We start from the raw sequence: 27,965 nt of genomic DNA, 5'->3' as shown, positions 1-27,965 counted from the left end.
CGTTTTTCTCGTCCACACGTAAATGCAAAAACGGAGTTTTAGAAAATATCCACCCTGGCCGGAGTTTTTAGAAATCTCCGTTTTCAGTGACCGAAAACGGCGTTTACGTGTGGACGAAAGGTGCAAACGCATAGAAAAATCTGCGTTTTCAAAAATACCCGGGTACGTGTGGACATAGCCTTGTTGTTTTTGTTTAAAAAATCTTGCGGTGTTTATTGACACTGCTGTCTGTCCCGCGGTGTCTCCTCTCCTCCTGCAGGAGGCGCTGTGTCTGTTATCTATCAAAACGGAAGTGACATCACAGCACCGTAGCTCTCCTCACAGCTAACTCGGAGCTTGGTTGGAGCAAAGAGACCCGCAGCAGCTCAGAGAAATCCGAACACCGAGCCTCAGTTTGTCCCTGTGACCGGATCAGACCGGACCGGGCCGGATTCAGACCGCAGGAGAAGCAGCTGCCCGCAGAGATGCCTGAAAGTAAGCGTTAGCTCCGCATGTTAGCATGCTAACAGTCATTGTACGGGCTGTTAGCCGTTAGCTATTTGTTTACTTAAAAACAGCAGCAATAAAAACAGGAATTATTCAATACATGATTGAAATAAACACGGCTTTGGGAGAATGAGGACTGTGCTGGACTGAACAGTTAGACAGAAAAAGCCTCTCACAGCAGCTGTTAGCCTAGCTTCTCCTCTCACTGCGCCACACCAGACTCCGTTCACACTTTTGCCGCTTTAAAACTTCCTTGCTCCGCGGCAGAAACGCAAAGCTGTTGAGAGGTTGTTAATAAAACTGTAGCACAGTGAAGGAGTCCCTGTACACATCGGCCAAGCCGGTTTATCTCGAAATCAAAGAGTTTCCATGAAATCTGCAGTTTTTTGAGTGTAAAACAGGGAACATATAAAGAGCAGAGCAGCTCCCAGCTGTGTCCTTTTAAATGACGCGCACCTGCTGGGCTGGCTGTGCTCTAACATCTGTCTGTCTTTCAGCTGAGACTTACTCCAACCCTCTGGCTCCTGAGGGCCATGATGTGGACGACCACCGAGCTGCAGCTCAGTGAGTCTCACACACACACACACACACACTCTGATACACACTCCTCACTGCTGCTACTGTGTTACTGTGTATGTCTTTATTTTAATGTGTGTGTGTGTCCGTCTGTCCTCAGGTCCAAACTGACCAACGATGACTTCAGGAAGCTGCTGATGACGCCGCGGGCGACGCCCTCCTCGGCCCCGCCCTCCAAGTCCAGACATCATGAGTGAGTGATGTCACAGAGCAGCAGACAGTTGTTTACTCCTAGCACAGCTGACACAAATGTGTTTTTATTTCCCAGAATGCCGAGGGACTACAATGAGGATGAGGACCCCGCAGCGAGGAGGAGAAAGAAGAAGAGGTGGGTGCTGATTGGATGTTTGTCACATCAGAAAACTGCCGGTCAAAGGTCACCTGGCCTCCACAGAGCTGATAGCTCGCTGAGTGAAAGATGGCAGCTGGGATGCATGACGGGATTGTGGAAACACGGGAATATTCTGGAAGGAAGGGAATGAATTTTCACGACATTTAAAGAGTTTTTTATTATTAATAATGAAAATCCTGGACAGAAGTTTTCACCTGTGATGTGCACGAGAGCGTTAAATATGTCGACACATACAGCAGTCCACAGCACTCAGGGCCACAGACGGCACCGCTTTGACCCTCAAATGCACGTTATTGATTATTGATCAGCTGTGGTTTGGTTGCAGTTACTATGCGAAGCTGCGTCAGCAGGAGATGGAGCGTGAGCGCGAGCTCGCCGAGAAGTACCGAGACCGAGCGAGAGAGCGGCGAGATGGTGTCAACAAGGACTATGAGGAGACCGAGCTCATCAGCACTACGGCAAACTACCGAGCTGTCGGACCGACCGCCGAGGCGTGAGTACCACCCATCGATGACCCCAACATGGCCGCGGTGAGAGGAGCGGGTCGTTATCATTTTAACTAAACTCTGATCATTCACCTGTGTGTGTGTGTGTCTGTCTCTCTCTCTGTGTGTGTGTGTGTGTGTGTGTGTGTGTGCACGTGTCAGCGATAAGTCGGCAGCAGAGAAGCGCCGTCAGCTGATCCAGGAGTCCAAGTTCTTGGGAGGTGACATGGAGCACACTCACTTGGTGAAAGGTCTGGACTTCGCCCTGCTGCAGAAGGTCAGAGGTCACAGTCGTCAGGATAACCTGTGCGGGTGTGTTACCTGCTCAGCTGTTTACCTGTGTGTGTGTGTGTGTGTGTGTGTGTGTGTGTGTGTGTGTGTGTGTTACAGGTGAGAGCTGAGATCACCAGCAAGGAGAAAGAAGAAGAAGACATGATGGAGAAGGTCCAGAAAGAAGCCAAGTAAGGAACCACGGAGCAGAGCTGCAGCCCTGTGATCAGAACCTCACCTGTCTATGTGACCTTTGACCCCCTCATCTGTCTGTCTGTGTGACCTTTCACCCCTCATCTGTGTGACCTTTGACCCCCTAATCTATCTCTATATGACCTTTGACCTCTCATTGGTCCATCCCTGTGACCTTTGACCCCTCACCTGTCTCTGTGTGACCTTTGACCCCTCCCCTGTCTGTCAGGAAGGACGTGGAGCCCGAGGAGAAGATGGAGTTTAAGACTCGTCTGGGTGAGTCGTGTTTTCTGGAGGGAAAGTGTGGATGTGGGGGGAGGAGGAGGACGGGAGTTTGAGCCGAAGCTGAAACATTTGAGGGAACCGAGGAGTGAATGTTGTGAGTCTGGAATGTTCAGGAATAAAGGAGGATCGTCTCCGGATCAAACGGAATCTTTTTAGAACAACGTGAATATTTTGGTAGGAGAAATCATGTAAACGTGAATATTGAACCTGGCGTTCCCGGTGTCTCCGTGTTCGCTCAGGCAGGAACATCTACCGCGTGGTGTTCAGGTCCGGCGTGGCCGAGAGGAACGAGCTCTTCCTGCCCGGCAGGATGGCGTACGTGGTCGACCTGGACGACGAGTTCACCGACACCGACATCCCCACCACGCTGATCCGCAGCAAGGCGGACTGTCCCAGCATGGAGGTGAGGCCGAGGGCTCGCCGCGTCATCGCCACGCCAAAACATCTGAGTTCTCCAGCTGAATGATTTGAATACCACAGAGCCCCGAGATCGTTCCCTCACGTTCTCTCACGTTGCCCCATGTTCTGTCTCTCAGGCTCAGACCACCCTGACCACCAATGACATCGTGATCTCCAAGCTGACTCAGATCCTGTCCTACCTCAGGCAGGGAACCCGGCACAAGAAGATCAAGAAGAAGGACAAAGGTGAGTCTGCACACCTGCTGGATGTTCTCCTGACGCTCTGCAGGTGTGCTCGCTGGATGTGATCGGGATGAGTCAGAGGTCAGCAGAGTGTTTGTCGGGCTGCTTACCTCAGCTGCTGTAACCATGAAGACGGAGAGCTGAGCAACAGCAGCAGTGTGATCAGTGTAAGCTCCTCCCCCTCTTAGTCAAGCACTCACCTGTTTGTGTTTCAGGTAAACTGGACGATAAGAGAGCTCCAGAGGCTGATCTCAGGTCAGTTCACCCCACATCGCCTCATCAGGAGTGTGTGTGTGTGTGTGTGTGTGTGTGTGTTTATAATGTGTGTTTATAATGTGTGTGTGTGTGTGTGTTTATAATGTGTGTGTGTGTGTGTGTGTTTATAATGTGTGTGTGTGTGTGTGTGTGTGTGTTTATAATGTGTGTGTGTGTGTGTGTGTGTGTGTGTGTGTGTGTGTGTTTCAGTATCTTTGAGGACATCGGGGACTACATCCCGTCCACCAAACCCACCAAAGAGAAAGAGCGTCACCGGGACAGAGACAGGGAGCGTGACCGTGACGACGACGCCAAGAGCCGCAGACACACCTACTTCGAGAAACCGCGAGGAGACGAGCACCAGGTGACGTCGGGGGGGCGGGGTTTGTTTGTGCTTGGTTTACCTGTGTGGTTCTAACTGTGTCTCTCTCTCTGCAGGTGATGGAGGTGGACACAGGTAAGCTCCTCACTGTGACTCACACGATCGTTCTGACCAATGACAGCTGATCGATAACTGATGGATGCTGCGTCTGTGGCAGGTCCAGGATCAGTCAGAGACCAGATCAAGATGATCAATGAGAAGTTTGCAGGAGCAGCAGGCAGCCAATGGCAGAGCCAGGAGCCATATCCTTGTTTATGATTGGACTGTTGTATGAGTGGGCGGGGCTTAACATACCACACCAGCTTCAGTCTGAGCTGGTTTACCTGTGCGCAGGTAGAGTCTGTGCTCATGTCGTGTTACAGGTGATGTTCTCGCTCACCTGTTTGGGTCTCAGGTGTTCTGGTGATGTCACAGCTGCTGGGACGACGATGGAGCAGGAGTAATAACACCTCAGCATACCGAACAACTGTAGTATTACACACAGGCAAATAATAATAATAATAATGGATTGGATTTCATATAGCGCTTTACAATGCCACTATTCATTCACATACTGGTGGAGGCAGCTACAGTTGTAGCCACAGCTGCCCTGGGGCAGACTGACAGAGGCGAGGCTGCCATATTGCGTCATCGGCCCCTCTGGCCAACACCAGTAGGCGGTAGGGTAAAGTGTCTTGCCCAAGGACACAACGACCAGGACAGAGAGCCCGGGGATCGAACCGGCGACCTTCCAGTAGCAGATACGCTTCCCAACCCCCTGAGCCACGGTTGCCCCAATACACACTATACACCGTATAGATACATGTATGTGTGGTACAGTGATACAGGGTACAGACCCCAGTGTGTGTGTGTGTGGGGGGGGGTATTACTGAAATACTTGTCCTTAGCTGGTGTGTACTGGTTCTCAGAGGAGAGACTCCAGTAAGGAGCAGCTGGGAGATTTCTTTGGAGGGTCAAACTCATACGCAGAGTGTTACCCTGCTACGTAAGAGACACGCACACAGACACACACACACACACACTTGCGCTGCCTTAACCTTCATACCTGCCCTGTGAGGTGTGTGTGACTGTACATCTGTGTGTGTAGGATGGACGACCTGGCCGTGGACAGTGATGAAGAGGTGGACTACAGTAAGATGGATCAGGTAACTCTGACTCCTAGCATGCACTGCAGCTCATTTTCAGACAGTAACATGATGCTTATCTGTGTGTGTGTGTGTGTGTGTGTGTGTGTGTGTGTTCGTTCCAGGGCAATAAGAAGGGTCCTCTGGGCCGCTGGGACTTCGACACTCAGGAGGAGTACTCAGATTACATGAACAACAAGGAGGCGCTGCCCAAGTACGTGTTCCTGTTCCCTCAGCTCTGACTGACAGGCAGCTGATCCTGTGTGTGTGTGTGTGTGTCTGTGTGTGTGTATTCACTCTGTGTGTGTGTCTGCAGGGCTGCCTTCCAGTACGGCATCAAGATGTCTGAAGGCAGGAAGACGCGACGCTTCAAAGAGACCAATGAGAAGGCAGAGCTCGACCGCCAGTGGAAGAAGATCAGCGCGGTGAGAGACACACACACACACACACACACACACACACACACACACACACAGGCAGAGTGAACACAGACATACACACGCTGTAAACTAATCAAACACGGCGCTGAAGCAGCTGTTTTGGTTTCAGATCATCGAGAAGAGGAAGAAGATGGAGGCTGACGGGTAACTGCTTCCTGTTTGTTCTCAGCTCCTCGTTTATCACTGTGTCAGCCAATCAGAAGGCAGCAGTGACCTTATGTATGACATAAAGGATGCTAAACTTTGCTTTTATTTTTTCAGGGTCGACGTGAAGAGACCAAAATACTGAAGACGCCCCGCAGACACAGCAGCTGCATCGATCGGCTTCATGTTAGTTTAGAAACATGTAACTGTACAGAGACGCTGTGAGGTCAGAGGTCACTGACCCTGATAAGTGTGTATTGTTATTGATTACCTGTTGTTATTAATCAGTTTGTGTTGTGAGAATAAAAACATCCAATCAGTTGCTGTGATCACTGTCTCTCTATAAAGACGGTCAATCAGGAGGATGGTGTGCTGATCAGCTGTATCCATGGAGCTGCAGTGGGCGGGGCCAGGAACAGACTGAGTGATTACTATCATAAGTTTAACGTGTGTGACGTCGTGACCTCGCAGCCTGAGTTTGTCACTGATATCTGTGAACAGGAAGTTTATGATATTTGATATCTGGCATAAAATAAAATAAAATAGACGCCCACATGAGTGACAAAGATGGCCGCTCAGAGCAAACTTCACTCTGCTGTCTCATTGGCTAACAACTCATCAGTCGAAACCTGTTAACCAATCAGCTCTTATTGATGAACAATATTTACATTGTTGAGATTTAAATACATATTTTTTAATGCTTATTTGCTGATTATATTGTTTTATATATAAGAGAGGCCCAACTCTTAGTACAGTCTATGCCAAAAGTACTGACAGGAAACTGCATGCTTTTGCAGAGCATGGTAACTGCAGGCAGAAACTGAAACTAAGCAGTGTTTGAAACTTAAAGTGTGTGTGACGTCTATATAAATAACCTGGCTTTCTGTTTTTGCTTGAGACTTGGCGTGTCTGTGAGCCTGCTTGTATCCATGTCCCGGGATATGTAAAATTAAAGATCATTTTTTGAGTTAGACCACTTTGAGCCGTGTCGTTCTTTGCCGTAAAGAATACAAAGAACGACATTTAATAACATTTTTATTCAGAAATGAGTGAAGAAGCTCAGCAGTGTTGCCCCCTGGTGGTCCTCATCACCATAGTTCTAGCTTCAGCTGATTTTAGCCAATCAGAGGATAGAAATCCCATGTGTCCTCTGGGCTCACAGCTGGCAGACTCACTAAATGTGCTAACGCTAAACGTGCTAATCTAAGAAGCTAATCTAATTTTCCATTTAAAGTAAAGCTGTGTTTGCCTGCGTACACTCACAGGTAAACTGGAATGATGACATCACAAACACTGATTGGCTGTGGTAGATGTTGGACAGAAAGCGCTCACTCAAGTCTGGATGAGCAGCAGCCGTTTACGTCCACATCTGCTGAGTGTCAGAGGTCAGAGGTCACATCACAGATCCACAGGAACTGTTTGTTTAATGAGGTCATCAGACCTGCTCTGAGCTGTGCGTGTGTGTGATAACAGCTTGTTTCTTTGTTGATCTCATTAAGCGTCCTCCATCTTTACAGGACTCGTTAAGCTCGTTATGCGCAGCAGCTCGTTAAGAGATCAAACTCTTTGTTGTTGTTTGTTTGGCTCTCGGACGAGTTCGTCCCCAGATTAGCATCAGAGAGGCTAACGAGAGCAGCTATTTACCCTGATAGTGTGATGGACGGCTGGAGTGATGAATATGGATGTGCGTGCTTCTAAGGAGCTAATGAGGCCTCGCAGCTCCGCCCACACGCAGCTCTGACAAGAAATGGTTGTGTGAACATCAAAGAGGAACTTTGTCTTTGATTGAACTTTTTTATGACCTGATTTATTCTGAAAACTTCAGACTTTATTTCAAGTTTATTTCCAACTTTGATTCAGCTTTAATTTAATGATCAATCAGCTGCTCGTTAAGCCCTCGCCCTCTGAGCTGCCGTCTGATCAGCCAATCAGGACCAGCGTGTTCCTTTAACTGCTCAGACCTCAGATCTGCTTCAGGAGGTTTTCTGTAAACAGACGAGCAGGAAGTTCAAACAGGGTGAACTGTGGAGCTTCACAGTGATTCACACAGTGCAGGTGTGTGTGTGTGTGTGTGAGAGCTGACCCACTGTCCTCATTTATTTCACTTTGTCGCCATGGCAACAAGGTATATGTGTTAGCGAGTGGAAATGGGTCAAATCACAGCAGGTTAATGTCATGACACAATAGATGCCACCATCTCACACACACACCTGCTGGGTTTTGGCCTTCATGGGGTCCCTCCTTTACATCATGCTTTCTCAGCTCTCTGATCCTGAGGCTCAGCTGGGCAGAATGTCCCCATAAAACCAGACTCATGACAGCCAGCACTCTCACAGAGGTCTGTCCTCAGAGTGATGATGAAGATCTCTCTCTATATCTCTGTCTCTCTTCCACAGCATGTCTTTATCCTGTCTTCCTTCTCTCATCCCAACCGGTCGCAGCAGATGGCCCCGCCCCTCCCTGAGCCTGGTTCTGCCGGAGGTTTCTTCCTGTTAAAAGGGAGTTTTTCCTTCCCACTGTCGCCAAAGTCCTCGCTCATAGGGGGGGTCATGTGATTGTTGGGTTGTCTCTGTATGTATTATTGTAGGGTCTGCCTTACAATATAAAGCACCTTGAGGCGACTGTTTTTGTGATTTGGTGCTATAAAAATAAAATTGAATTGAATTGAAAGATGTGCTTCCACAGGAAGTGTCAAAGCCACTCACTGTGGGGAGGTTAGTGCAGTCTAACCCTCACAGCAGAGACATTCAAGTCAGACTTAAAGAGGTCCACTTATTGGAGCAAGGGTCGGGATGGTCATCATCAATCTACACGACGAAACAATCTGAGCACACATAGCACTGTTTTACACACGTGTGCATAAATACTGATGGTGTCGCAGCAGCCTGGGACGAAGGCTGGCTCGGAGAACAGAGCGTGCGTGTGATGCTCTACAGGAAACACACCTTTCATCACATATTTGTGGTTTTTACTGTGTTTCTGTTGTTTTCTGTTATATTTGCTGAGGTTTGGAGGTGTTGGCCTGCCTGGCATTACCGTAATGACCCTAATAACAGTGAAAAGCAGAGTTTCGACTGTGCCAATTGTTCAAGCGTTCCGGTAGTTTGACCTTAAAGTTTGTCCCTGACCCGACAGGAGCGCCGTGCTTCCATCAGGATAAAGGAGAACACGGGTTCTCAGCTCTTTGCTGGATGCTTTCAGAGGTCACAGGTAAATTCAGGTGGAGGAATATCTGTAATCATCCATCTGAACATGAAGGTCTTGGTGGTCTGTCCCCATCTGTCCAGCTGTGCTGCACCTGCAGCTTCAGCAGCTGAGCTGAGGCTCCTCTCAGGGCCGGGCGGACTGTCAGCAGTCCCAGGTAACTACAGGTGACACAAAAAGGTTTCAAAATAAAGGCTCTGCAAAGTTGAAAGGCTTTTCTTCAAGTGGAATGGCGGTCCTTTACTTTGAGACAAACAGGAAATGCTGAGTTTGTAAAAGCAGCGTGGTTTGTCTGTAACAGGAAAACAAACACGCGTCATGTTCAGCAGCTGAGGTAATCAAGGGTCAAAGGTCACTATAAGAGTTAGTGTTCTTAGTTATAATCATGTTATTGGTTCCAGGTAAGCGAGCTGTTTGAGCGTGTTCCTTCATCATCCTCCCTCTGACCTTCATCATCATCATCACCTCTCTGTGGAGCATCGTTTGGACCCACGAGGCTGTCAGTGCTGACCCGGGCTGGTTCTGTGTTTCAGTCACAGCAGGACGCAGGGACACGACAGCTATGAAGATTCATCATTTATTTCATCAAGGTAAAATGTTACAGACGCTGACACAGCCAATCAGGCTGCAGGAGCAGGAGGAATCCCTGTGATTGGTCGGCAGCAGGTGGATCAGAAACAACATTTCAGCCAAAGACTCATTCCGGACCAAAATCAATAATCAATAACATCAGCTTCCTGCAGTGAAACAAAAGCAGAGTTCCTGGCTCTGTGTGGTTAATGACAAAAAACTGATTCGTCACTGATTCATTTATATTTTTTAACTCATAGAAACCAAAAACAAACAACAGTGAACAAAATAAAGTTGAATAAATGACAGCAGAGTGGGACGGCTGCCTTGTTAAGCTCGTTAAGACCGGAGCGCACCTGTGTCACCATCAAAGTTTAAATAAAGTTTTCCAAACATCAGACATGTCCAGCTGTGACTCCGCCCCTTTCAGGTAACAGTTCACACCCAGTTCCACATTAGTCACAGGAGCAGATCCAGTGGGGCGGAGCTTCCTCGTGAGGTCACATTTCACCTATTGACATCAAACTGAAACCCCGCCCCTTTCACAGTGTCCTCTGTGCTCTGTCCATTAGCAGACAGGTGGCTGATGGGAGTCTTTTCTTCTCCTCCTCCTCCTCTCTGTCACAGCGAGCGTCTCAAAAGAGCAGCAGGGGTTTGGTGAACACTTGGTGCTCTGCAAAAAACAGAGAAGAAGAAAAAAAGAGGAAGTGTCACACCGATGGTGTGACACTTCCTATGTTTAATATGTTGGCATTACTAAATTTGGCTCAATGCTTACATATATGTGTAAAAAGAAAATGTACGAGCTGTGATAACTGTTTCTGATAGAATGAAGATCAGACTGATATATGAAATATTCCTTTATTGGGTGAGAAAATCAGAGCATGTCATAACTGCTTTAAGTCATACAGAATAGATATCAGAGCCTTAAACAGGCTGACTTCTGCTAAATGGGTCAAACTGGGCAGAAAGTCTACAAACACATAACATCCTTATAGAATATGATGTAACACTATAGATCAACTTAGCTCAGAATATATAAAGCATATAAACAATTACAGCAATATGATGCAACAAACACAGCAGTGCTACTAATCCAAAATACTCAAAGCTTCATAGAACTGAAACAAACATTTATTTTTAGCTCCATTCTGCTGCTGATACATACTTTAGGTTTCTGAATATGAAACTTGTTGCTGCCTTTCATAGTGTGTAACTTGAAGGCCCTGAGTACTTTCTCCCACACTGAAAACACTGGGATGATAACATTATTTGAACATTACCTAATAAGACTGATTCAGGACAGACAATTAGTTATTTTAAACTTTCCTAGCAGTCCTTCACAAACAGGGAACAGTCTGTCTATTCTCTCCATCTGTCAGCTGCTGCTGGCTCTTCCTCCTACTCTTCCTCACACACTGCTGAGTTTGTCCTGGTGGATCATCAGGGGTGCAAAGCCTCACAGATGATGTGCAGCAGTGGGTCCCTCAGTCTGTCCTCACTCTGGACACTTGCAGTTGTCACACATGGAAATCAAATGTGTGATAAGCTGCAGGATTCAAACACAAGTGTAACTTATAAATACATGTTCATACTTTTATTCCACAATCAGAGAGAAAGAAACAGAGAGAGAGTGCAGGACAGACAGACAGGTGACAGTCTCAGGTGTACACACTGCTACAAAACAGCACAAGAGAAGGAGGATTTAGTGTTTGTGTTATTACGAGTGCTAAACAAGAAGAGTTCCCAGATGGTCCAGTGGACACATGTGTGACTCCTGTGATTAAAGCATCTTTCTTTCAGCTTAACGAGTGAACCGTCAGCTCGTTCAAACACACGTTAAAGTCCGTTTGGCTCGACACCACCGAACAGAGGCAGCAATATAACATAGCTAACATTAACAGTGCAGTGAATCCTGCTTGTGCCGTCATATTCAGGACTGCAAACCGAGCAGCATCACTGACTTTCAGCTTGTTGTGTTTGTGGATATATGACTGACTTTAATTATCCATAAAATCGTCAACTATTGGATGGCACATATATTTTAAAGTAGAGGCTTTAAAACCAAGTTAGTACAAACATCACTAATGTCACATAACTTTCCTGACATGTGGCCAACAGTAATGTTTTAATGTTCTTCATTATTCAACATTTGCACATAAATAAGTGACATCATATTCAGGACTTACTTTTAAAAGTTTACTCTTCGGCCGCTCCCTTATCCACACCCACCGCCGCGCTAGGAATCCTGGGATATGTGGAGCCACGAAGTCTACTCCGGACCCAGCCTTCAAATTTGGGGAAATGCGCATTTGTCGACCGCATTTGCAGTAGACTTCGAATTGGGACACCCTTCGTCTAGTTGCTGTGGCGTAATCGGTCTCCAAATGCGCACTACGAAGCGTGCGGTTGCTGGATTGGGACACAGCCCAGGTGAGGTCAGAGCAGCAGGTACGAACATCAGCGTCTGCAGTGGTCTGATCACGGCTTCACCCTAACTGACCTAAACGCACTGAAGCTTGTAAACATTCGTCTGTTTGCTGATCAGTTTGTTTCTGTCACAGAGTCCAAAACACCAACAGCTGAGTTTAAACAGCAGAGGGAGAAAAACTACAACATTCAGATATTTCAAAGATAAAGAAATAACGAGTGTGACGGACCGCTGATACACCTGTGGTCACTAACACACTCAGTACTGCATGTACTGCAGTACTGAGTGTGTAGTACTGTCTCTGAGCTGTGAGTCAGAGACAGTACTACTCTCAGTTATTATGGCGTCTGTGTGGAGGAAGCTGGCGCGACGTGCTTTGTTACCGTGAGCTGCAGCGTTCTCCTGATGGGTGTTCTCCAGCTCGCTCTCCGGAGTCACGGCATCTGAAAACCAACAGGAAGTCAAGAGGGGTGTCCAAATTCATAGGCTGCACCCTCCTGAGGACCCGACCTTCGCGGTCTACATGGGCCGTGTCCTCCGAAGACCAAGAAGGTCGGAAGTAAACAGCTGTGAAATTGGACGGTCTAGCTTTCAGATCTGTGTCACCGCTGTGTGGGTGGAGTTTAATAAACTCGGCCGTCTGCTCCTTGCTATGTAAAATATAACAGGAGTTATAGAGTTAATATATAGGAGTTAAACTAAAATATATAGGAGCAAACTCGACCATCTCACACTTCTGTTTAATCAGTTTTCTGTTTGACGTTTATTCAGCTGTGTGAAAACCACCCGGGGGATTAATAAAGTTTTATTTTATCTAATCTAATAATTTTAATCTCAGCCAAACCGATTTACTCACGAACAAATAAAACACTGAAAAAAAGCCAAACAATAACATTGACTTATATATCACGTTTAATCTGAGTAGTGAAAGACCGCGGGGGGTTAGAAAATGATGAGCTGGGAGTTCTCACCCCGGTCAGCTATCGAGCTGGTGGGTAACAGACGTCTCTGAAAATGTCGGAGCACTTTTGCAAATATGCGATACCTTGATAAACCGAGCAGATATTTGAAGTTTACACAGCTACATTCTCGCCTGAAAATATGTTAAAAGTTTATTTTGTGACCCAGAAAGATTAATAAGAGTAATATTAAAACTAAGTAGCGGCCGCCATTGTTGGAAACTGAAATTGGCTGGGCCACACTATGAATTCTGGGATATGGTGGGCCACGAAGGACACACCCGACCCATCCTTCAAATTCGGGGAAAAGGAGGACGCATTTGTCGGCTGCATTCGGAGGAGTCGACGAATTTGGACAGCCTTCGGCGCGTCGCTGTGATGTAATCGGTCTACAAATGCGTCCTCAGGAGGATGCAGCCCATGAATTTGGACACCCCCAAGGACAGGAAGTCAAGGACAGGAAGTGAGTGACAGCGATGTTATCATTGACCATCGCTCACACTCAAAACAAAGAAAATAAATAAATGCAGCAGCTGTTTTACAGCAGTACTGTGATGGAGCTACCACACAAATGTATAAATGAAAACAAAGCAATGATTTAAGCATCAGAGACCACGACAGAAATAACAGGTGAAATAATAAATAAATAAAGACGTCGTGTTAATGTAAATACGATAAGAGTCAATAATGTAGAAATGAGCTGAAGTTCATGTAAACTGATGAAACATGTGAATTATAATTATTACAAAGACCATCAGTCATAAACGATGATTTCATGACGAAAACATGAATGTAGAAATCACACAGCAACACGTGAAGAAGAGCCGACCAGCACATTTCACAGTACTGTTCACCTGTGAGGCCGTCCGAGTGTTTGAGCGCTCGCTCCACCTGCTCTCTCCTCCTCGACTCCAGCGCCTCCTGCAGCTTCCTCTTTGCCTTCTTCTCCTTCTTCAGCCTCCGCTGGATTGACACTAATGAGGAAGACGAGACAAAGAGGACAGGTAATGTCAACAGCTCTCACCTGACTCACCTCTAGTCCATTAGCTCAGAGCTCACCTGTCTGACCTCTGACCTGTTACACCTGTCTCACCTGTGTGGCCCGTCTCACCTCTGGTGTGCAGCTCGGAGCTCAGCTGTCTCTGCAGCGTCTGTCGGGCGTCCCTCTCTCTCTCCAGCTCCAGTTTTAACTCTTTCCTCTCCTGCTGGTTCTGTTTGTCCTGAGAGCGAGCGCTCTCCACCGCCACCTTCAGGAGACCCTGAGAAACACACAGGTACTTTTCATCTCTGCATCTCTGATGTTCCCTCACAGTATTTTAAATTCTCCACATGAACATGTCTCAGATTCCCGAGTTCCCACATCCTCGTCATGTAACCTTGTATTGATTTCACATGTTTTTTTGCTCAATTTTAAATATTCTAGTCTCTGCTTTTTGATTTGATGGCCAACATTCCTGCCTCCTCATGAGCTGCATTGATGTCTCTACATGAATATTTCACCTCCATCATCTCTGTCTGTCACCTGTACGTTGGTCAGCAGCGTCTCCATTGATGACAGACCCTCAGCGAATAGGAACGGAGCAAAGGTGGGGTTTGTGTGTTTGATTGACAGTGACTGGGAGGTGAGTGCCAGCTTGTCATAGGTTGGTTTGATGAGGGGGAGGGACAGCAGGCTGTCCTCTGCAGGTAGGAGAAAAAAAGCTTAAACAAAAATAAAAACATCTGGACTTTATTGTACTTTAATGTTCTACGTCATCATCTGTTCTCACTGCTGTCTTACATGATCTCCACAGGAGAACCATCACTGTCGCTACACTGGCGTGTCTTAGATTAGCTCAGGTCACTGCTGATACCAGCAGCAGAGGGCGAATCACAGCTTCTGCTGACTTTGATGTTTTCATACTAAAAAAAATGATGGCTAATGATGTAATGATCTACAAGCTGAAGCTAAGGTCATTTCCATTATCTGCATGTTATCCTGCTCTGAGTTACACATGCACTCTTCCTTTAAACTGAGTCTGACGGATGAGCCGAGGATGAAGCTGAACCAGGGCCACAGACTCAGAGGCGTAAATATCAGACGGGCTGGAGTCTGTATTCAAACATCTCAGGACCCGTTACCGTTCATGTACACACACACACACACACACACACACACACACACATACACACACCTTTTTCTTTCAAAGCCTGTTTAATGCTTCCTGGCTCCCCATCTGTAGAGTGAACACATGAAAACATGCAGATCAGTGACTGTGTGCATGTGTTCTCGTTTAGAAGTATTGTGGGGACATACTGTTACAATCACATTTCGGGGACTTTTAGGGGACAAAGAGCAAAGCTGTCATATTTTAGATACTGTGAGTGGTTACCCAGATCTGGTGTGTGTGCTGGAGGAAGGGGTGATGATGACGATGATGAAGATGCCCTAGAAGGCGATTGGCTGGTCGGTGCCTGTGGGTGGAGCTCATCATCGCTGGGAGTGGGGGAGGGGCTACCTAAAGGAGACTCCTGAACACACGGTTAGCATTAGTGCTGGTAATATTAACACTGCTAGCATTAGCCCCTTTAGCATTGGCTCTTTTGGCATTAGCTCTGGTAGTTTTGCTGCTGCTAGCCGTTACCTTGCTCTCTTCTGTGTGGACCTGTGACACAACGGCCATGTTTGCTAAATCACTGAGCTGACTCATCTGATTCATCGTCATAGCAACATTGGCAGGAGGCAAGCCCACAGGGAGGATGGGATGTGGCATAACCATAAAAGGAAGGTCTGACAGGCCTGAGGAGGGCGGATACAGATAGTTATGTGCTGTGACGCTAAGCTAACAATGACCAGGCGTCCAATGAGAAGAGAGCGGTGACTCACGGTTGGCTAACAGCGAGCTCTGCTGCTGCAAAGTTTTGAAGTGTAGGGATGTCGAACCAGCAGAAGGCGCTACAACTGAGGGGGGAGGAGAGAGGAGCTGCTGCTCCTTTTCCCAGGATGCTTCGCTGCCTCCTGCTGAGGGAACAAAGGTTTAGACTTTGGTGCTGCCCTTTGATTTGCTCTAGGTTCAGATTGGAACAAACTGATGGAATCGAACCCGTGTCCTCGTTCTCCGACTCGGCTCTGATGTGATGTCGCTGCTGAACACTGCTGCCATGGAAACGCATCATCATCCGCATCTTCTGGAGCCTCAGAACCTCGGCCATCGCTGCTGCCGCTGTGAGCCCTGCAGACAGGGGAACAAAGAGTGATGGTAGAGTGTGTCCTGAAGGGGGCGCCACTGCACTCACATAAGAAGGGTTTGGATTGTTTTTGCCGTAAATGTTTGATGAGATTTGTGGAGGAGATGATGATGATGATGTGAAGAATCCGTTCAGTCCTTCAGAAATCAGAGTGAGACTGAATCGTCTTTGTTGTTCATGAAAGCTTTTTTCTTCCTAGAGAGGAGGAGGTGGTGATGAAGGTAACTGTTTTCAGGAAGTTGCTGACTGATCAATAATTAACAACCCCACCAGCCTGAAAGTCTCCAGTGACTGCTGGTGTCTCTCGACCATCTATTGCTTCCTGCAGCCACTTGGCCCAGTTAACTGGCTGCACTAATGAATTCAATTAGTATTAACAAGGGAATCCTGCCGCTGCTAACGAGCGGTCGGCCTCCCTGTGACTTGTTAAATGAACAAAAACAAAGAAAGTTTGATCCTTTTGTTCTGTGAGACTGACAGCGATGGGTGATTAGCCTAGCTTAGCACAAAGACTTGAAGTGAGGAAAAACCTCGATCAGCTGGGATAAGACTCGAGCGTGTGTGTGTGTCATCACAGAGCAGCAAACTGACCTCGAGTTCTCCTGTTCTATCACTATTGAAGTAAAACACCTGCTCTTATTGTGGAAGAACATTCAGCAGGAAGGAGATGCTGGTGCAGGAAGTGACAGACAGGGTAAGCAGCTTTCCCTAACTGCTTACCCTTTCACGTCTGTCACGGCAGACACACCTGACAGCTTAATGAAAACACACTCACACACACTTTGTGTCCTGCAGACAGACCGTGCGGTTGCTGAGCAACAGGAAACAGCTGTTCCTCCTTCACTGCACACGATGTAGACGACAAACAGGACGAGATCATCAAAGTGACTTACCCTAACCATCTAATATGAATGCCAAACCCTGAGCGTAACCCTGAGCCTAACTGTAACCCTGACACTAAAACCACATTCTGAGTCTCAATCATGTCTTCAAACTCGTGGGGACGGCACTTGGTCCCCATAAGGACTGTTGGTCCCCACAAGCAGAGGTGGGTAGTAACGAGTTACATTTACTCTGTTACATTTACTCTGTTACATTTACTTGAGTACGTTTTTGAAAAAAAAAAAAGTACTTTTACTCCACTACATTCGGCAAATCTCACACATTGGATAATACGACTAATAATGGATCATGCCGAAACTGGAGCTACCGGTAACTGTTTCACCAATCAGACGTAGCCATGCGGTAACATGACCAGATATAAAATGGCGGACCGAGCAGCCCAAGCCTTTCAAACTTACAAAGATGGAACTAACCCTAAACCTCCGCTAACACTGAAGAGGACAAACACCCTTGGCCGCATATGCAAAGCATGTTTCACTTTAAAGGAGTACAAAAGCACAGCTATATAATGCGATGTCTTCTGTGTGAGAAGCAAACCAACATCTCAGCGTACAAAAACTCAACATCTAACCTGAGGAAACGTTGCGGTAAGTTTGCTCTAAATTTCTTTTTTAGCTGTTGTTAAGTGGATGTCAGTCTTACAGCCGCTGTGTTGAGCTTGATTCCTTGTACTGCACCTTTCTGATGTGTCCATAATCCAACACACACAAATTAAATGGCTGAATTGCCACCTCAACATGCAGTCATGTACTATAGAGTCTTGCTAATGACCTAATAATTTCATTCGGTGTGCCACAATTTTAAAAAATTGTGCATATCCAGAATCAATCAATCAATCAATCAATCAATCAATCAATCAATCAATCAAAGCTTTATTCGTCACATGCAGGTTGCCCTGCAGTGAAATGGGACCCCCCCGACCTTACACATACAACACAGATATTACATGGGGATACCGGTCGGAGATTGGTAGCATTCATCACTTCCTTTCTCCTACAAACGACATTAGTAATTAAGCCGTTATAATATTTTTCTTTTTTGTCCTGACTCTTGCTTCAGAGAAGTACAGTTATAAGGTGAAGAAGTTTATAAAGAGGAAAAGCTAAACATTTTTTTTTTTGAAGGAGAATCTATTGACTAGTACTGCTAAGCCTTGCATACGTTCTTGTTTTGAACTTAATCTGGAATTATTTTATTTTTGTTTAGTGGAAACTCATGTAATGTAGGCACGACTTTGCTTCTCCTCCCTTCCTGTCGTCTTCGGGTCAAATCTATGCGATTCACAACTTAAAGCGCTCATATTGTGTTTTACATCTGATTGCCTCACGATATCCTCCACATGCACTTGAACATATAAAAGTGATGATCACCTCTTTCATTGAATTTTGAGTGTTTTAATCAACCTTGTTACACCTGTGGTGTTCCCGGACAAAAGTGACTGCCATAGGAAACGAACTGGAATCCACTCACTGAACGGCCCACTTAACTGAATTTGGTGGTGAAAAATGTTTTTTGTGCTAGTTAGATAGAGGAAGAAACAACCAATTGGCAGGAGGATGGTGGGTCCATCCTTGATGATGCAGAAGAAGACAGTGAGTTAGAGGTGGAGTATCAAGATGTGTTTGCTGTTTTGGATGACAACACAGGTCTGGAGTACCAGCTTCCAGGGCACCAAAGTGTGCATGTCATCTACTCCACCTTATATCAACAGTTGATGCTAGTGCTGCGGAAGCCAATGATACATACAAGAGACTGTCTCAGTCTGCTTTTGCAAAATGTCATGCTCTGTGGAATAAAACCAGCAGGTCCATCATGGCTTATGAAACAGTGGAACGTGAGTGCAAGTTGCAGTTTCTTCGACCCTATCAGACTCGTTGGAGCTCCCTGTTCCTTGCTGTGGAAAGACTTGTGCACATTCATAAAGAGCAAGGAGAGAAAGCAATCCGCAATGTTTGCACGGCATTAAAGCTAAAGATGTAAGTTGATGGAACTTGTTTTTAAATATTCAATTGAAACTAATGTGTGAATCCACCCTTTTTTTAAGTGACTTTGACTGAGACTGAAAAATGTAAATATTACTTCTAGTTTTACTGTCTTATTTTGCAATTATTTGCAAATTTTACAGACAGTGCACAGTTATTACATTGCTGTAGAAATGGCTATGACTTATTTCTGTTTTTACACCTTTTTCAGGTTCAATCCTGCTGAAATGGGATTTTTGGTTGAGTTACACTGCTGTGATGAAGCCCGTTGCCATGGGCCTTAATATCCTCCAAGGGGAATCATCTGTGCACATGGGCTTCTTGCTGCCAACACTTTACCAGTTGCTGGAGTCATCTTGCAAAATGTGTAGACCTCTTGTTGATGCGAGGCGGGATGGGATCCGGAAACATTTTGGAGAAATAATGAAAGACCCTGAGCTGATTGCAGCTGCAATGCTTCTACCAAGATTTAGAACATCATGGACGACAGAGGAGAGCATCTTAAAATCTGGTAAATATGCATGTTATCCATTAAATTGTGAGCCACTAGATTTTGACTTATATTGACTTTTCTTGTTACTGTGATTTGGGATTATACTGTTAGTTAGGAAAAGAAAAGCTGACAAAAGTTAGAAAAAAACCCATCTTGTGTGATAAAAAATTTAATGCCAAGCATCAGCAGCTCAGCAGTCTATACAGCACATTAATGCACAGACCTAACCATACATCTTTCCACAGGTCTGACCTTCATCAGACACCACCTAGACACAGAGTTGGGTGAGGTCAGCACAAACAGCAGCCAATCTGATGAAGATGACTTTGGATCCATGGAGTCAGGAAATCCAGAAGCAGGGGAGCTGGAGAGGTACCTTTCATGTCCATTCACTGGAGGTGTGGATCTATTGGGTAGCTTTCCTCACATCAAGAAGCTGTCAGTCAAAGTCAATACAGCTGTTCACTGCCAAACGGTCACAACTTCACAGCAAGAACCTCGAGAGCCAACTGCTGCTGAAGCTTAACCATCATTTCACTGAGTGAAGAAACAATTTATGGTAAAGTGAGCCATACACATCCACATATGTACATCCACATAGTGGAAATTTGTATTTGTCTTTTATAATTGGTTTTATTCTGACTTCAGTGTTTATTTGTGTTGTTTTTATTTGAATTATATTATTCTGATGTTTGTATCGCATGTTTTTAGTGTTTTTATATGGCATTGTGTTAATCCACTGTCTATACCTTAGGGGTAGCGGTCCCTAGGGCTGTTCGATATAACGATATATATTGAATGACGATATAAAAACATCTATTGTTTCATTTTACGCTATTGTTTGTTTCGTGGTGTCGCAAAATAAACTGTTTACGGCAATATTTTTTCACCGTTTTGATGGTCACTGTAGCGGCTATATGAATTTCTTAAAGTTCTCTCTTTCTCTTATATTTGATATAACCACACTACAGACGGACAAGCGCCTGTTTTTATGCGTTGTTGTTAGCAACAATGACTTGTTTATTTTCCACATAAACCTTTCACAATAAAGCTCAAGATCCTGTTGAGACTTTTCAAAATAAACTGAATCACATGAAAGATGCAGAGTGTTTATGGATGAGAAGCAAAAAAGTAAAAAGTAAAAAAATAAACCTTAGACTCAAACGTTAGAACAGGCTTTTCCCCGCAGCACGCCGTGTAATAAATGCAAAGAAAACAGCGGCCGTTACAACTTATGTCTAAAAATGCATCCTTTAATGCATCGGTTAAAACACTCGACTCCAGGTACGCGACGCCCAGCTGGAAACACTTCACACAAGTCGAGCTGCCCGACATTCACAGAATTTACAGAAAATGTTAAATTTTTGTGATTTATATCGTTATCGGACGATAGATGTCTTAATATCGGGATATGAGATTTTGGTCATATCGCACAGTCCTAGCGGTCCCCAAACTTTTTGTGCCACAGACGGTTTAATGTCAGAGAATATTTTCACAGGCCGGCCTTTAAGGTGTGGCGGACAAATACAACAAAATAAAACGATACGACCAAGGCAAAAATCTGTGGTATTTTGTAAATATAATAATAAACGCGAATTCACTGTGTAGCTGTGCAACTCTATTAGCAGTGTCCTCCTGAAATGCGCCAACAACATTGAGAGTAACATCCTCCTCTCTGCCCCCAATAAGACAAACAACTAACACAGGAAACACCCAGGGAAACCGAGTTAACGATAAAAACCCTGAAAACCATCATTTTCACACCCGAGCCTCAACTCTGGCGGCCCGGTACCAAACGACTCACAGACTGATACCGGTCCGTGGGCCGGGGGTTGGGGACCGCTGCCTTAGGGTATTTTAGTAGACAAAGAACATTGTATAGTTTTGTTAGAATTGTGTTTATCTACTCCTGTGGAATTTTAGCACAGATGTGTGTTTTTTGTTGTTGTTGTTTTTTTTGTTTTTTTTTTATTCCTGCTGTCCGCCTTGCTGAATAAACTTTTCCTGATTAGACCTGTCACATCTCTGTGTCCTGTGTTTCTGACTTACTTGATCCCTCCCTCCTGCAGTGTAACAGTTTGTCTCACTCACCTGTCTGAGACAGCAGGGTGGGGCTTAGCAGACTGCGTGGGAGGAGCCTGGAGCCATCAGTCATGGAGGCCACGCCCGGTGTTCTCTTAGGAGGCCGACCTGGACGAGAGCTGAGAGAGATGAAGACATTAGTAACTCAGCAGGACGTTCCTTTAAAGAAGGCTGCCGACCGACTTAATAGATTCCACCTTAAGTAACAACTGTGAATAATTAATGAGCGCTGGCCTATCTTTCTCTCACTTTCAGTATTCCAGGTTAACGTCATGTTTTAGCTTCATGAATGAATGTGTTTGATGTCGACCCTGGAGGCCGTTCATCGTCCCCGGGGAAGACTTTCAGAGAAGCACCGCGCGGCTCAGACAGAGGGGCGGAACCAATGTTACTGACAGGAAACAAACACCAGAGCCGCTTGATTACCTGTTGTTGTATTTCACAGCTGAACAGGAAGTGAGGCGGGAATCGGTGCAGTGAGAATGAATACGGAAAATAAAACAGCGAAGATAAAGGATTAAATCAAAGGTGACAGAAAACCTCAAACAATGACAGAGAACAATAATAATGACAACACAGTCACTACAAATACAAGAGTAGGAATAAAAAAAATAATACACATAATAATAATGAGCCAAACTTAAAACAATGGGCTGATAAAAAAACAAGAGTACAGAAAATATCCTTTAGTTTCCAAATAAAGGAAAAATCATTTAAAGGATCTCAGTGATAATAATAATACCACACAAGCAGAACTGAATAGAATAGAATAGAATAGAATGCCTTTATTGTCATTATACAGCTGTACAATGAGATACAGAGCATCTCCTACTCAGTGTAAACATGTTGGGGGGGGGTACAGTTCTGCAGCGCTATATACATATGGACAGTATTAACATAGGGAAGAAGATGTATATATATATAAAATGTACAATTTACAAACCGTAAACAATATGTAATAAATAGTGTTATGTATGTACAGTTGAGTTATTGCACATGGAATTGGTATAAATAGTGTTTATGTATATACAGTTATTGCACATAGAATTGGTATAAATAGTGGTGGTCCATAGAGGAAGTGGGAAGTGGGGGGCTGTGTTATCGGTGCATGTGTGAGTTCAGGGTGGTTATCGCTTTGGGGAAGAAACTGTTTTTGAGTCTGTGGGTTTTAGTGTTGATGCACCTGCAGCGCTGCCCTGAGGGAAGCAGGCTGAACATGTTGAAGCCAGGGTGGGAGCTGTCCTTGGTGATGTTTGCTGCTCTGCTGAGGCAGCGGGAGGAATAAATGTCCATCAGGGAGGGGAGAGGGCAGCCGATGATCTTTTGTGCTGTCTTGACCACACTGAAGCCTCACTCTATCCGCCTTGGTGCAGCTGCCGTACCATACCGTGATGCAGTAGGTTAGCAGGCTCTCAATGGACGAGCGGTAGAAGGTCAGCAGCAGGTGATGGGGGATGTCAGAGTAATCAGATTACTTTACATGTATTTTAAGTAGGGCTGGGTATCGTCACTGATTTCTAGAATCGATTCGATCCACGATTCGATTAAATTTGATTTAAATCTGGGAAATTTTGACAGTCAGAAATATTATAACTCAGATCAGTACATTTACATATTTTTGTATCTATAAAAAGGAAGCTGACACTTGACTTTATCAAAGGTGTGAGCGTCACAGCAGATGCCTTTGTGTCAAAGTAGCTGAAGATAAAACACAGAAAAACATGAAGGTGGTTTTCCTGGCCTGGGATTTTATAAAAATATTCTGCAGTACATCAAAAACGAAAGAAAACCATTAATCAACATATGAACGTTACCTCTGACGTTACAGCGGTTTTATTAGAGACACTAAGCGTTTTGCATTTTGCATAATTTTAAAAAGTTTAAATTTGTTCAGTATTGAACGGCAAAAATTAGGTTTTCTTTTCGGAAGTATGTAAAACGGAAAAAAAAAAAACAGCGGCGGACAGCGCTGTAAACAACAGTAGAGTTGTGCGTAACAAGCAAGCGAATAATGCAGAAAACAGATTTTTAGACGATTTTTAGACGTTCTTGAAGTACAGAGAGAGAGAGAGAGAGAGAGAGAGAGAGAGCTGTGCATGACGTGTGATTTTTATCGTGGGTGAAGCAAAACAGTAAAAGTCAGAGTGATTTCATGACGATGTTTATGTGAAGCGTAGTTTGGATCTTCTTTTGCTGCTGGTTCGGTCAATATTGTTTGGAGAGAGATCAAACTAACAGCTTTAGAATCAGCGCAAAAAGGGCGTGAACACAAAGCGCGGACCCGCCGAAACATCAGAATCAGCGAGCTGTCGGCTTTCAGCCCCGACCGTGTCCGTGCAGTTGTGGTGCCAAAAAGTGATTGTCTGCCAGAAAGTGATTGCCGTCCGCGGAGCGCGCGCAGCCGCTTAAAGCTGCAGCGCCCGTCGGGTGAGAAAGGCGACATCTCACTGATTCTGATCCGCGGGTCGCGCTGTGTGTTTACGTCCTTGTGCAGAATCAGTGTACCTGCTCTCATTTACTGTCTTAGCTGTTTGTTGGTTGTTGAAATTTTGTGAGGTTTCACCTGAGATTCTGGCGTTTCGGGCAAAATAAATTTATATTAAAAAATCGATTCAGGATTTTAATGAATCGATTTCACGTTATCCAAGCCAGAATCGATTTTAATCGATGAATCGATTATTAAAACCCACCCCTAATTTTAAGGTCCCAGTGTGTCCACTTCAGCTTGTTGTGAACACACATGTTTGTCTCACTGACCTTGAGGGGACCAAAGCTGTATGATGCATTATCAGGTCACACACACACAGTCCTGGGGGTACCCACAGGTCAGGGTTTGATTGACAGCTCTGACAGAACCCGCCCACACACAGAGTAAATTAAATTCCTCAGGAAGACTGTGTGTGTGTGTGTTTGGGCTTTCTACACTTAATTAAACTGGGACAAGAGATCCTTTATGTGCACACACAGTGAACCCAGTTTAACCCAGTGAGACCAGTGCAGTTACTTCTGAAAACAGTGAACCACCAAACTGCAGAAACACACTGCAAAGAAGTGTGTGTGTGTGTTTGAGGGTTCAGGTTTGTGTCCTGATAATGCATCAGACAGCTTACATATGTGACATTCGTCCTTGTTTTTATTTTATTTTTTTTGTAGTTTTTGTGTCTTTTCAGTATTTTTGTCTCTAATTGTTCAGTTTCTGTGTTCCATGCAGTTTTAAAGTTGACATCTTTTACGTTTTTGTCTTGTTTCCTGTGCACATTGTGTGTTGGAGTCTTTGGTTACACACAGAAGATGAATCAAAATCAAAATGTCATAAGTGAAGGTAAAACTCGACCTGCGAGCGCCCACTGAGTGCATCTCAGCTAAAGCTACAAACATGAGCGCTAAAGTGCAAAAACCACGAACGCTTTGTTTCCTGTTCTAACTCGTACATTTATGGAGTGAAGCAGGTCCAACGTGATGATACATACTGATGGAGCATGTGTGATGTCACTGTTTTACTCAGTGTGTTGTTTTTAATGTCACTCTAAATTGATCTGTTACTGTATATTTTTCACATGTTTGTACGAGATATTGTATTTGTTTTAGATGTACTGATGTGGTACATGTATTTTTGACTTTTGTTGCCATGATCCCAGGTCTCTCTTGGAAATGAGATTTTTACCTGGATAAATAAAGGACTAATAACATTAACACTGTCCTGCTACAGGCTGATGTTCCAGCTGTGATGACTGCAGTCAGGAAACGGCTGCTGCAATAATAAAGTCTGTATTTCTATGAATATCCTCATCAATAAACACGCATGCGCGCGCACACACACACACACACACACACACACACACACACAGAAGCTTTGTGTTTCTGTGAACTTGTCTTTGTGTTCTTGTGGGGACTGAGTTAATTTCTGTTTAATGGAGACCTGTCCCCTCGTGCTGGTGGATCTCTTCATGGGCTGCAGTCCTAATTTTAATTTAAAAATATGTTCCCCAGCCTGCCAAACAAAATCAAAAACACGCCTCTAAGCTATCAAACACATTTGTGTCTTCTTTGTTTTACCACAGGACGAACAGCAGCGACCAAAGATTCACTGAGTGGAGGGCGTTAAAGATTAAAAAGTACAGGGCACAGTGACGTCTTTGGACCTGCAGGGATCATCATATTAAACACAGACTGATGACGTCATAACAGGATATAGATCACAGCCCACGTCCCCAAAAGGCTCAGGGTGACACGACCCCTAATGGTAATGACGGTCCACATACAGGCAGAAAGACCAACGTGTGTGTGTGTGTGTGTGTGTGTGTGTGTGCGCGCGCGCTTCAAGTTGTGTTTTGGCAGCATGTTCGTCCAATATCACACACATGCTGATGACATCATTACTGACCCGATCACTGTGATCGGCTCTGTGACTGTGGTGTGTTTGGATCAATCAGCTGAATATAATCGATCAGACGTTTCTCTCTGAGCTCGTTTATTGATTCTTGGATCAAACTGTCCATCTGATGGAAGAGGCTGCTGCTGACCACCGTTATTGATCATGCTGCTTGTCAAATTCTCCACTGATCAATGATGTGCTGAAAGGTTTTTATTAGACGAAGATGGAAGCAGAACGGAATTAATTGATTATGATTATTGATCCGCTGTCAATCACTTTGAGTCTCTTAGTTACTAATCTTCATCCACGTAAACAAAAACAGCACGGTAATTAATCTATATCAATCAATCAATCAATGAGTTATAAGATGTGAGAATGTAAACAAAAAACAGCTGATTTTATACCTGTCACTTTAAACCGCATGAAAACATACACACACACTCAGCGCGCGCGCACACAGCGACACAATCGACCGTCAGCCTCGTGTTAAAAACAGGAGGGAATAAAAGTCATTTTTAAAATGAATCTTCTGGATTTTTATTTTGAACAGAAACAGATTTATTATTAATTATTAGAGTTTTTATTGATTATTCTCTGTAAGTAAACACATAATGAAACCTGATCGATAATTGGCTGCATTCATTAATGAATGAAACGTGAGAGTTCAACACATGAAGACGAGGATGAGTCCATGGAACAGCTTCAGATAGGTTCAGTTTTTTATCGCGTATCGATAAAGGCTGGCAGGTTTCTGCTGCTGGTTCATTTAAAACACACACACACACACACACACACACACACGCAATTTTATCAATAATCTGATCACTCAGTTTGTAAAAGATTTCATGATTCAGTATTGATCTGATCAAACTATCGATCAGTCATGGATGACGTTTGATTGAATGAATCCTGATCAAACACCAGAAAAATATCAACAATCAATAACAGCTGATTTCATCACGTGCTCACCTGCAGCTCAATCACAGTCACTTTATTTAAAGTTATTGATTAAACGCGCTGATCGTTTCCGGTGTCAGAACACCTCAAATAAAATAAAATAAAATAAATGAAGTAAACAAAACTCCAGCTGTGTTTGTGTTTTAATAAACACTCTGACAGCCCCCCACCCCTCCGGCCCCGGCTCCGGCTCACCTGGCGCAGGTGCAGTCCTGGTACAGCGTCTCGAAGTCGGGTCTGCTGATGAGCTTGCATCGGTTCACTCCGGGCTGGATGGCTCCGAGCCCGCGCAGCACACGCACCTGCTCCACGGTGCAGACCACGGGGCTGATGCGCAGGCGCTTCAGCTTGGTGTACACGGTGTGCAGCCCCCCCACCAGGTGCTTCAGGAACAGCTGGAACACCTGCGGCAGGCACACCAGCTCCGCGCCGTCCACCGTGAACGACGCCACCTGCACGCCGTGCACGTCCACCATCCGGCAGTCCGCGTGCGCGACACTGCCGCTCCGGAGCGCGTCGGGCAGCCGCGGGGAGCCGGCCAGGACAGAAGCGCTGTGAGGCGGGTCGGAGTGGAGCACAGGGTCGGCGTGAGGGCTGGAGGTCCGGGTGGAGGAGCCCGCCATTTCCGATACTTTGTTTTTGATCCGCCGCCCGCGCGCGTCTGTCCGCGTGCAGCCCTTCACGCTGACTCCACTCCGCTCTAGCCCCGCCTCTCTGCAGCCAACAGCCAATCAGGATCCAGCCAATCACACGCGGGCGCCACAGACGGACAAGACTCCCATTGGCTGAGGACAGCGCTCCCAGGGGCGGGGCTTCTGGGCTGTGACTCTGACAGGTGAATGATAGACAGGTGAGTCTGAGGTTTATCGAGCACGTGACTCATTATTGTTCACTTTGATTGTTTTCGACTTTTTACATTTATTTATTTTTTATTTATTTATTGATGTTTTAACACAAAAAAATAATACATGCATGTAGGCACACACACACACACACACACACACACACACACACAGCTGTGCATCATACCCATATAAAAGGCTTTGCAGTATTTTGCATGTAAAAGCAGTAGCTTGTGTTTTTTGGTGAACTTTGCCCTGAGATACATCGTTTACAGGCGTGAGGAACTCCAGGCCTTGAGGGCCGGT

General features: G+C 45.2%; 2 protein-coding genes and 1 long non-coding RNA gene across 6 annotated transcripts; 1 reads left to right on the top strand and 2 right to left on the bottom strand.

Moving 5' to 3' along the window:
* The first annotated feature begins 255 nt into the window (after positions 1-255).
* Positions 256-7,730, top strand: ik (IK cytokine). 2 transcript variants are annotated; one of them, XM_005461763.4, is made up of 20 exons: positions 264-474; positions 984-1,050; positions 1,163-1,255; positions 1,331-1,390; positions 1,740-1,907; positions 2,062-2,176; positions 2,290-2,360; positions 2,591-2,637; positions 2,886-3,049; positions 3,183-3,291; positions 3,504-3,543; positions 3,754-3,907; positions 3,982-4,000; positions 4,083-4,167; positions 4,824-4,910; positions 5,013-5,070; positions 5,175-5,263; positions 5,366-5,474; positions 5,599-5,633; positions 5,751-5,962. In XM_005461763.4, the coding sequence occupies exons 1-20, from the start codon at positions 465-467 to the stop codon at positions 5,776-5,778; spliced, it is 1,608 nt and encodes a 535-aa protein (XP_005461820.1). In that variant the 5' UTR covers positions 264-464; the 3' UTR covers positions 5,779-5,962. The 2 variants fall into 2 exon arrangements, with proteins under 2 accessions (XP_025766406.1, XP_005461820.1); XM_025910621.1 differs by lacking the exons at positions 5,175-5,263; positions 5,366-5,474; positions 5,599-5,633; positions 5,751-5,962 and adding an exon at positions 7,689-7,730 and having other exon boundaries at positions 256-474; positions 5,013-5,163.
* LOC112847973 (uncharacterized) lies at positions 1,769-2,269 on the bottom strand. Its single transcript, XR_003221814.1, has 2 exons — positions 2,237-2,269; positions 1,769-1,992 (listed from the first exon to the last, which is right to left on the bottom strand). It is a non-coding gene; the product is annotated as an uncharacterized LOC112847973 (long non-coding RNA).
* A 1,668-nt stretch (positions 7,731-9,398) lies between the features above and the next one.
* Positions 9,399-27,545, bottom strand: LOC100711881 (dachshund homolog 2). Of its 3 annotated transcripts, none has more exons than XM_013265223.3 (12): positions 27,013-27,545; positions 21,495-21,604; positions 15,881-16,009; positions 15,664-15,798; positions 15,422-15,576; positions 15,170-15,308; positions 14,972-15,013; positions 14,320-14,477; positions 13,891-14,056; positions 13,652-13,771; positions 12,222-12,281; positions 9,399-10,080 (listed from the first exon to the last, which is right to left on the bottom strand). In XM_013265223.3, the coding sequence occupies exons 1-12, from the start codon at positions 27,438-27,440 to the stop codon at positions 10,043-10,045; spliced, it is 1,680 nt and encodes a 559-aa protein (XP_013120677.1). In that variant the 5' UTR covers positions 27,441-27,545; the 3' UTR covers positions 9,399-10,042. The 3 variants fall into 3 exon arrangements, with proteins under 3 accessions (XP_013120677.1, XP_005461821.1, XP_013120678.1); XM_005461764.4 differs by having other exon boundaries at positions 13,909-14,056; positions 27,013-27,543; XM_013265224.3 differs by having other exon boundaries at positions 15,664-15,795; positions 27,013-27,543.
* Between the last annotated feature and the right edge of the window lie 420 nt (positions 27,546-27,965).

The sequence above is a fragment of the Oreochromis niloticus genome, linkage group LG10 (genome assembly GCF_001858045.2).
Source record: "Oreochromis niloticus isolate F11D_XX linkage group LG10, O_niloticus_UMD_NMBU, whole genome shotgun sequence".
NCBI lineage: Eukaryota > Metazoa > Chordata > Actinopteri > Cichliformes > Cichlidae > Oreochromis > Oreochromis niloticus.
Note: the sequence above shows the minus strand (reverse complement) of the source record. Positions and strands in the feature narration are given on the sequence as shown.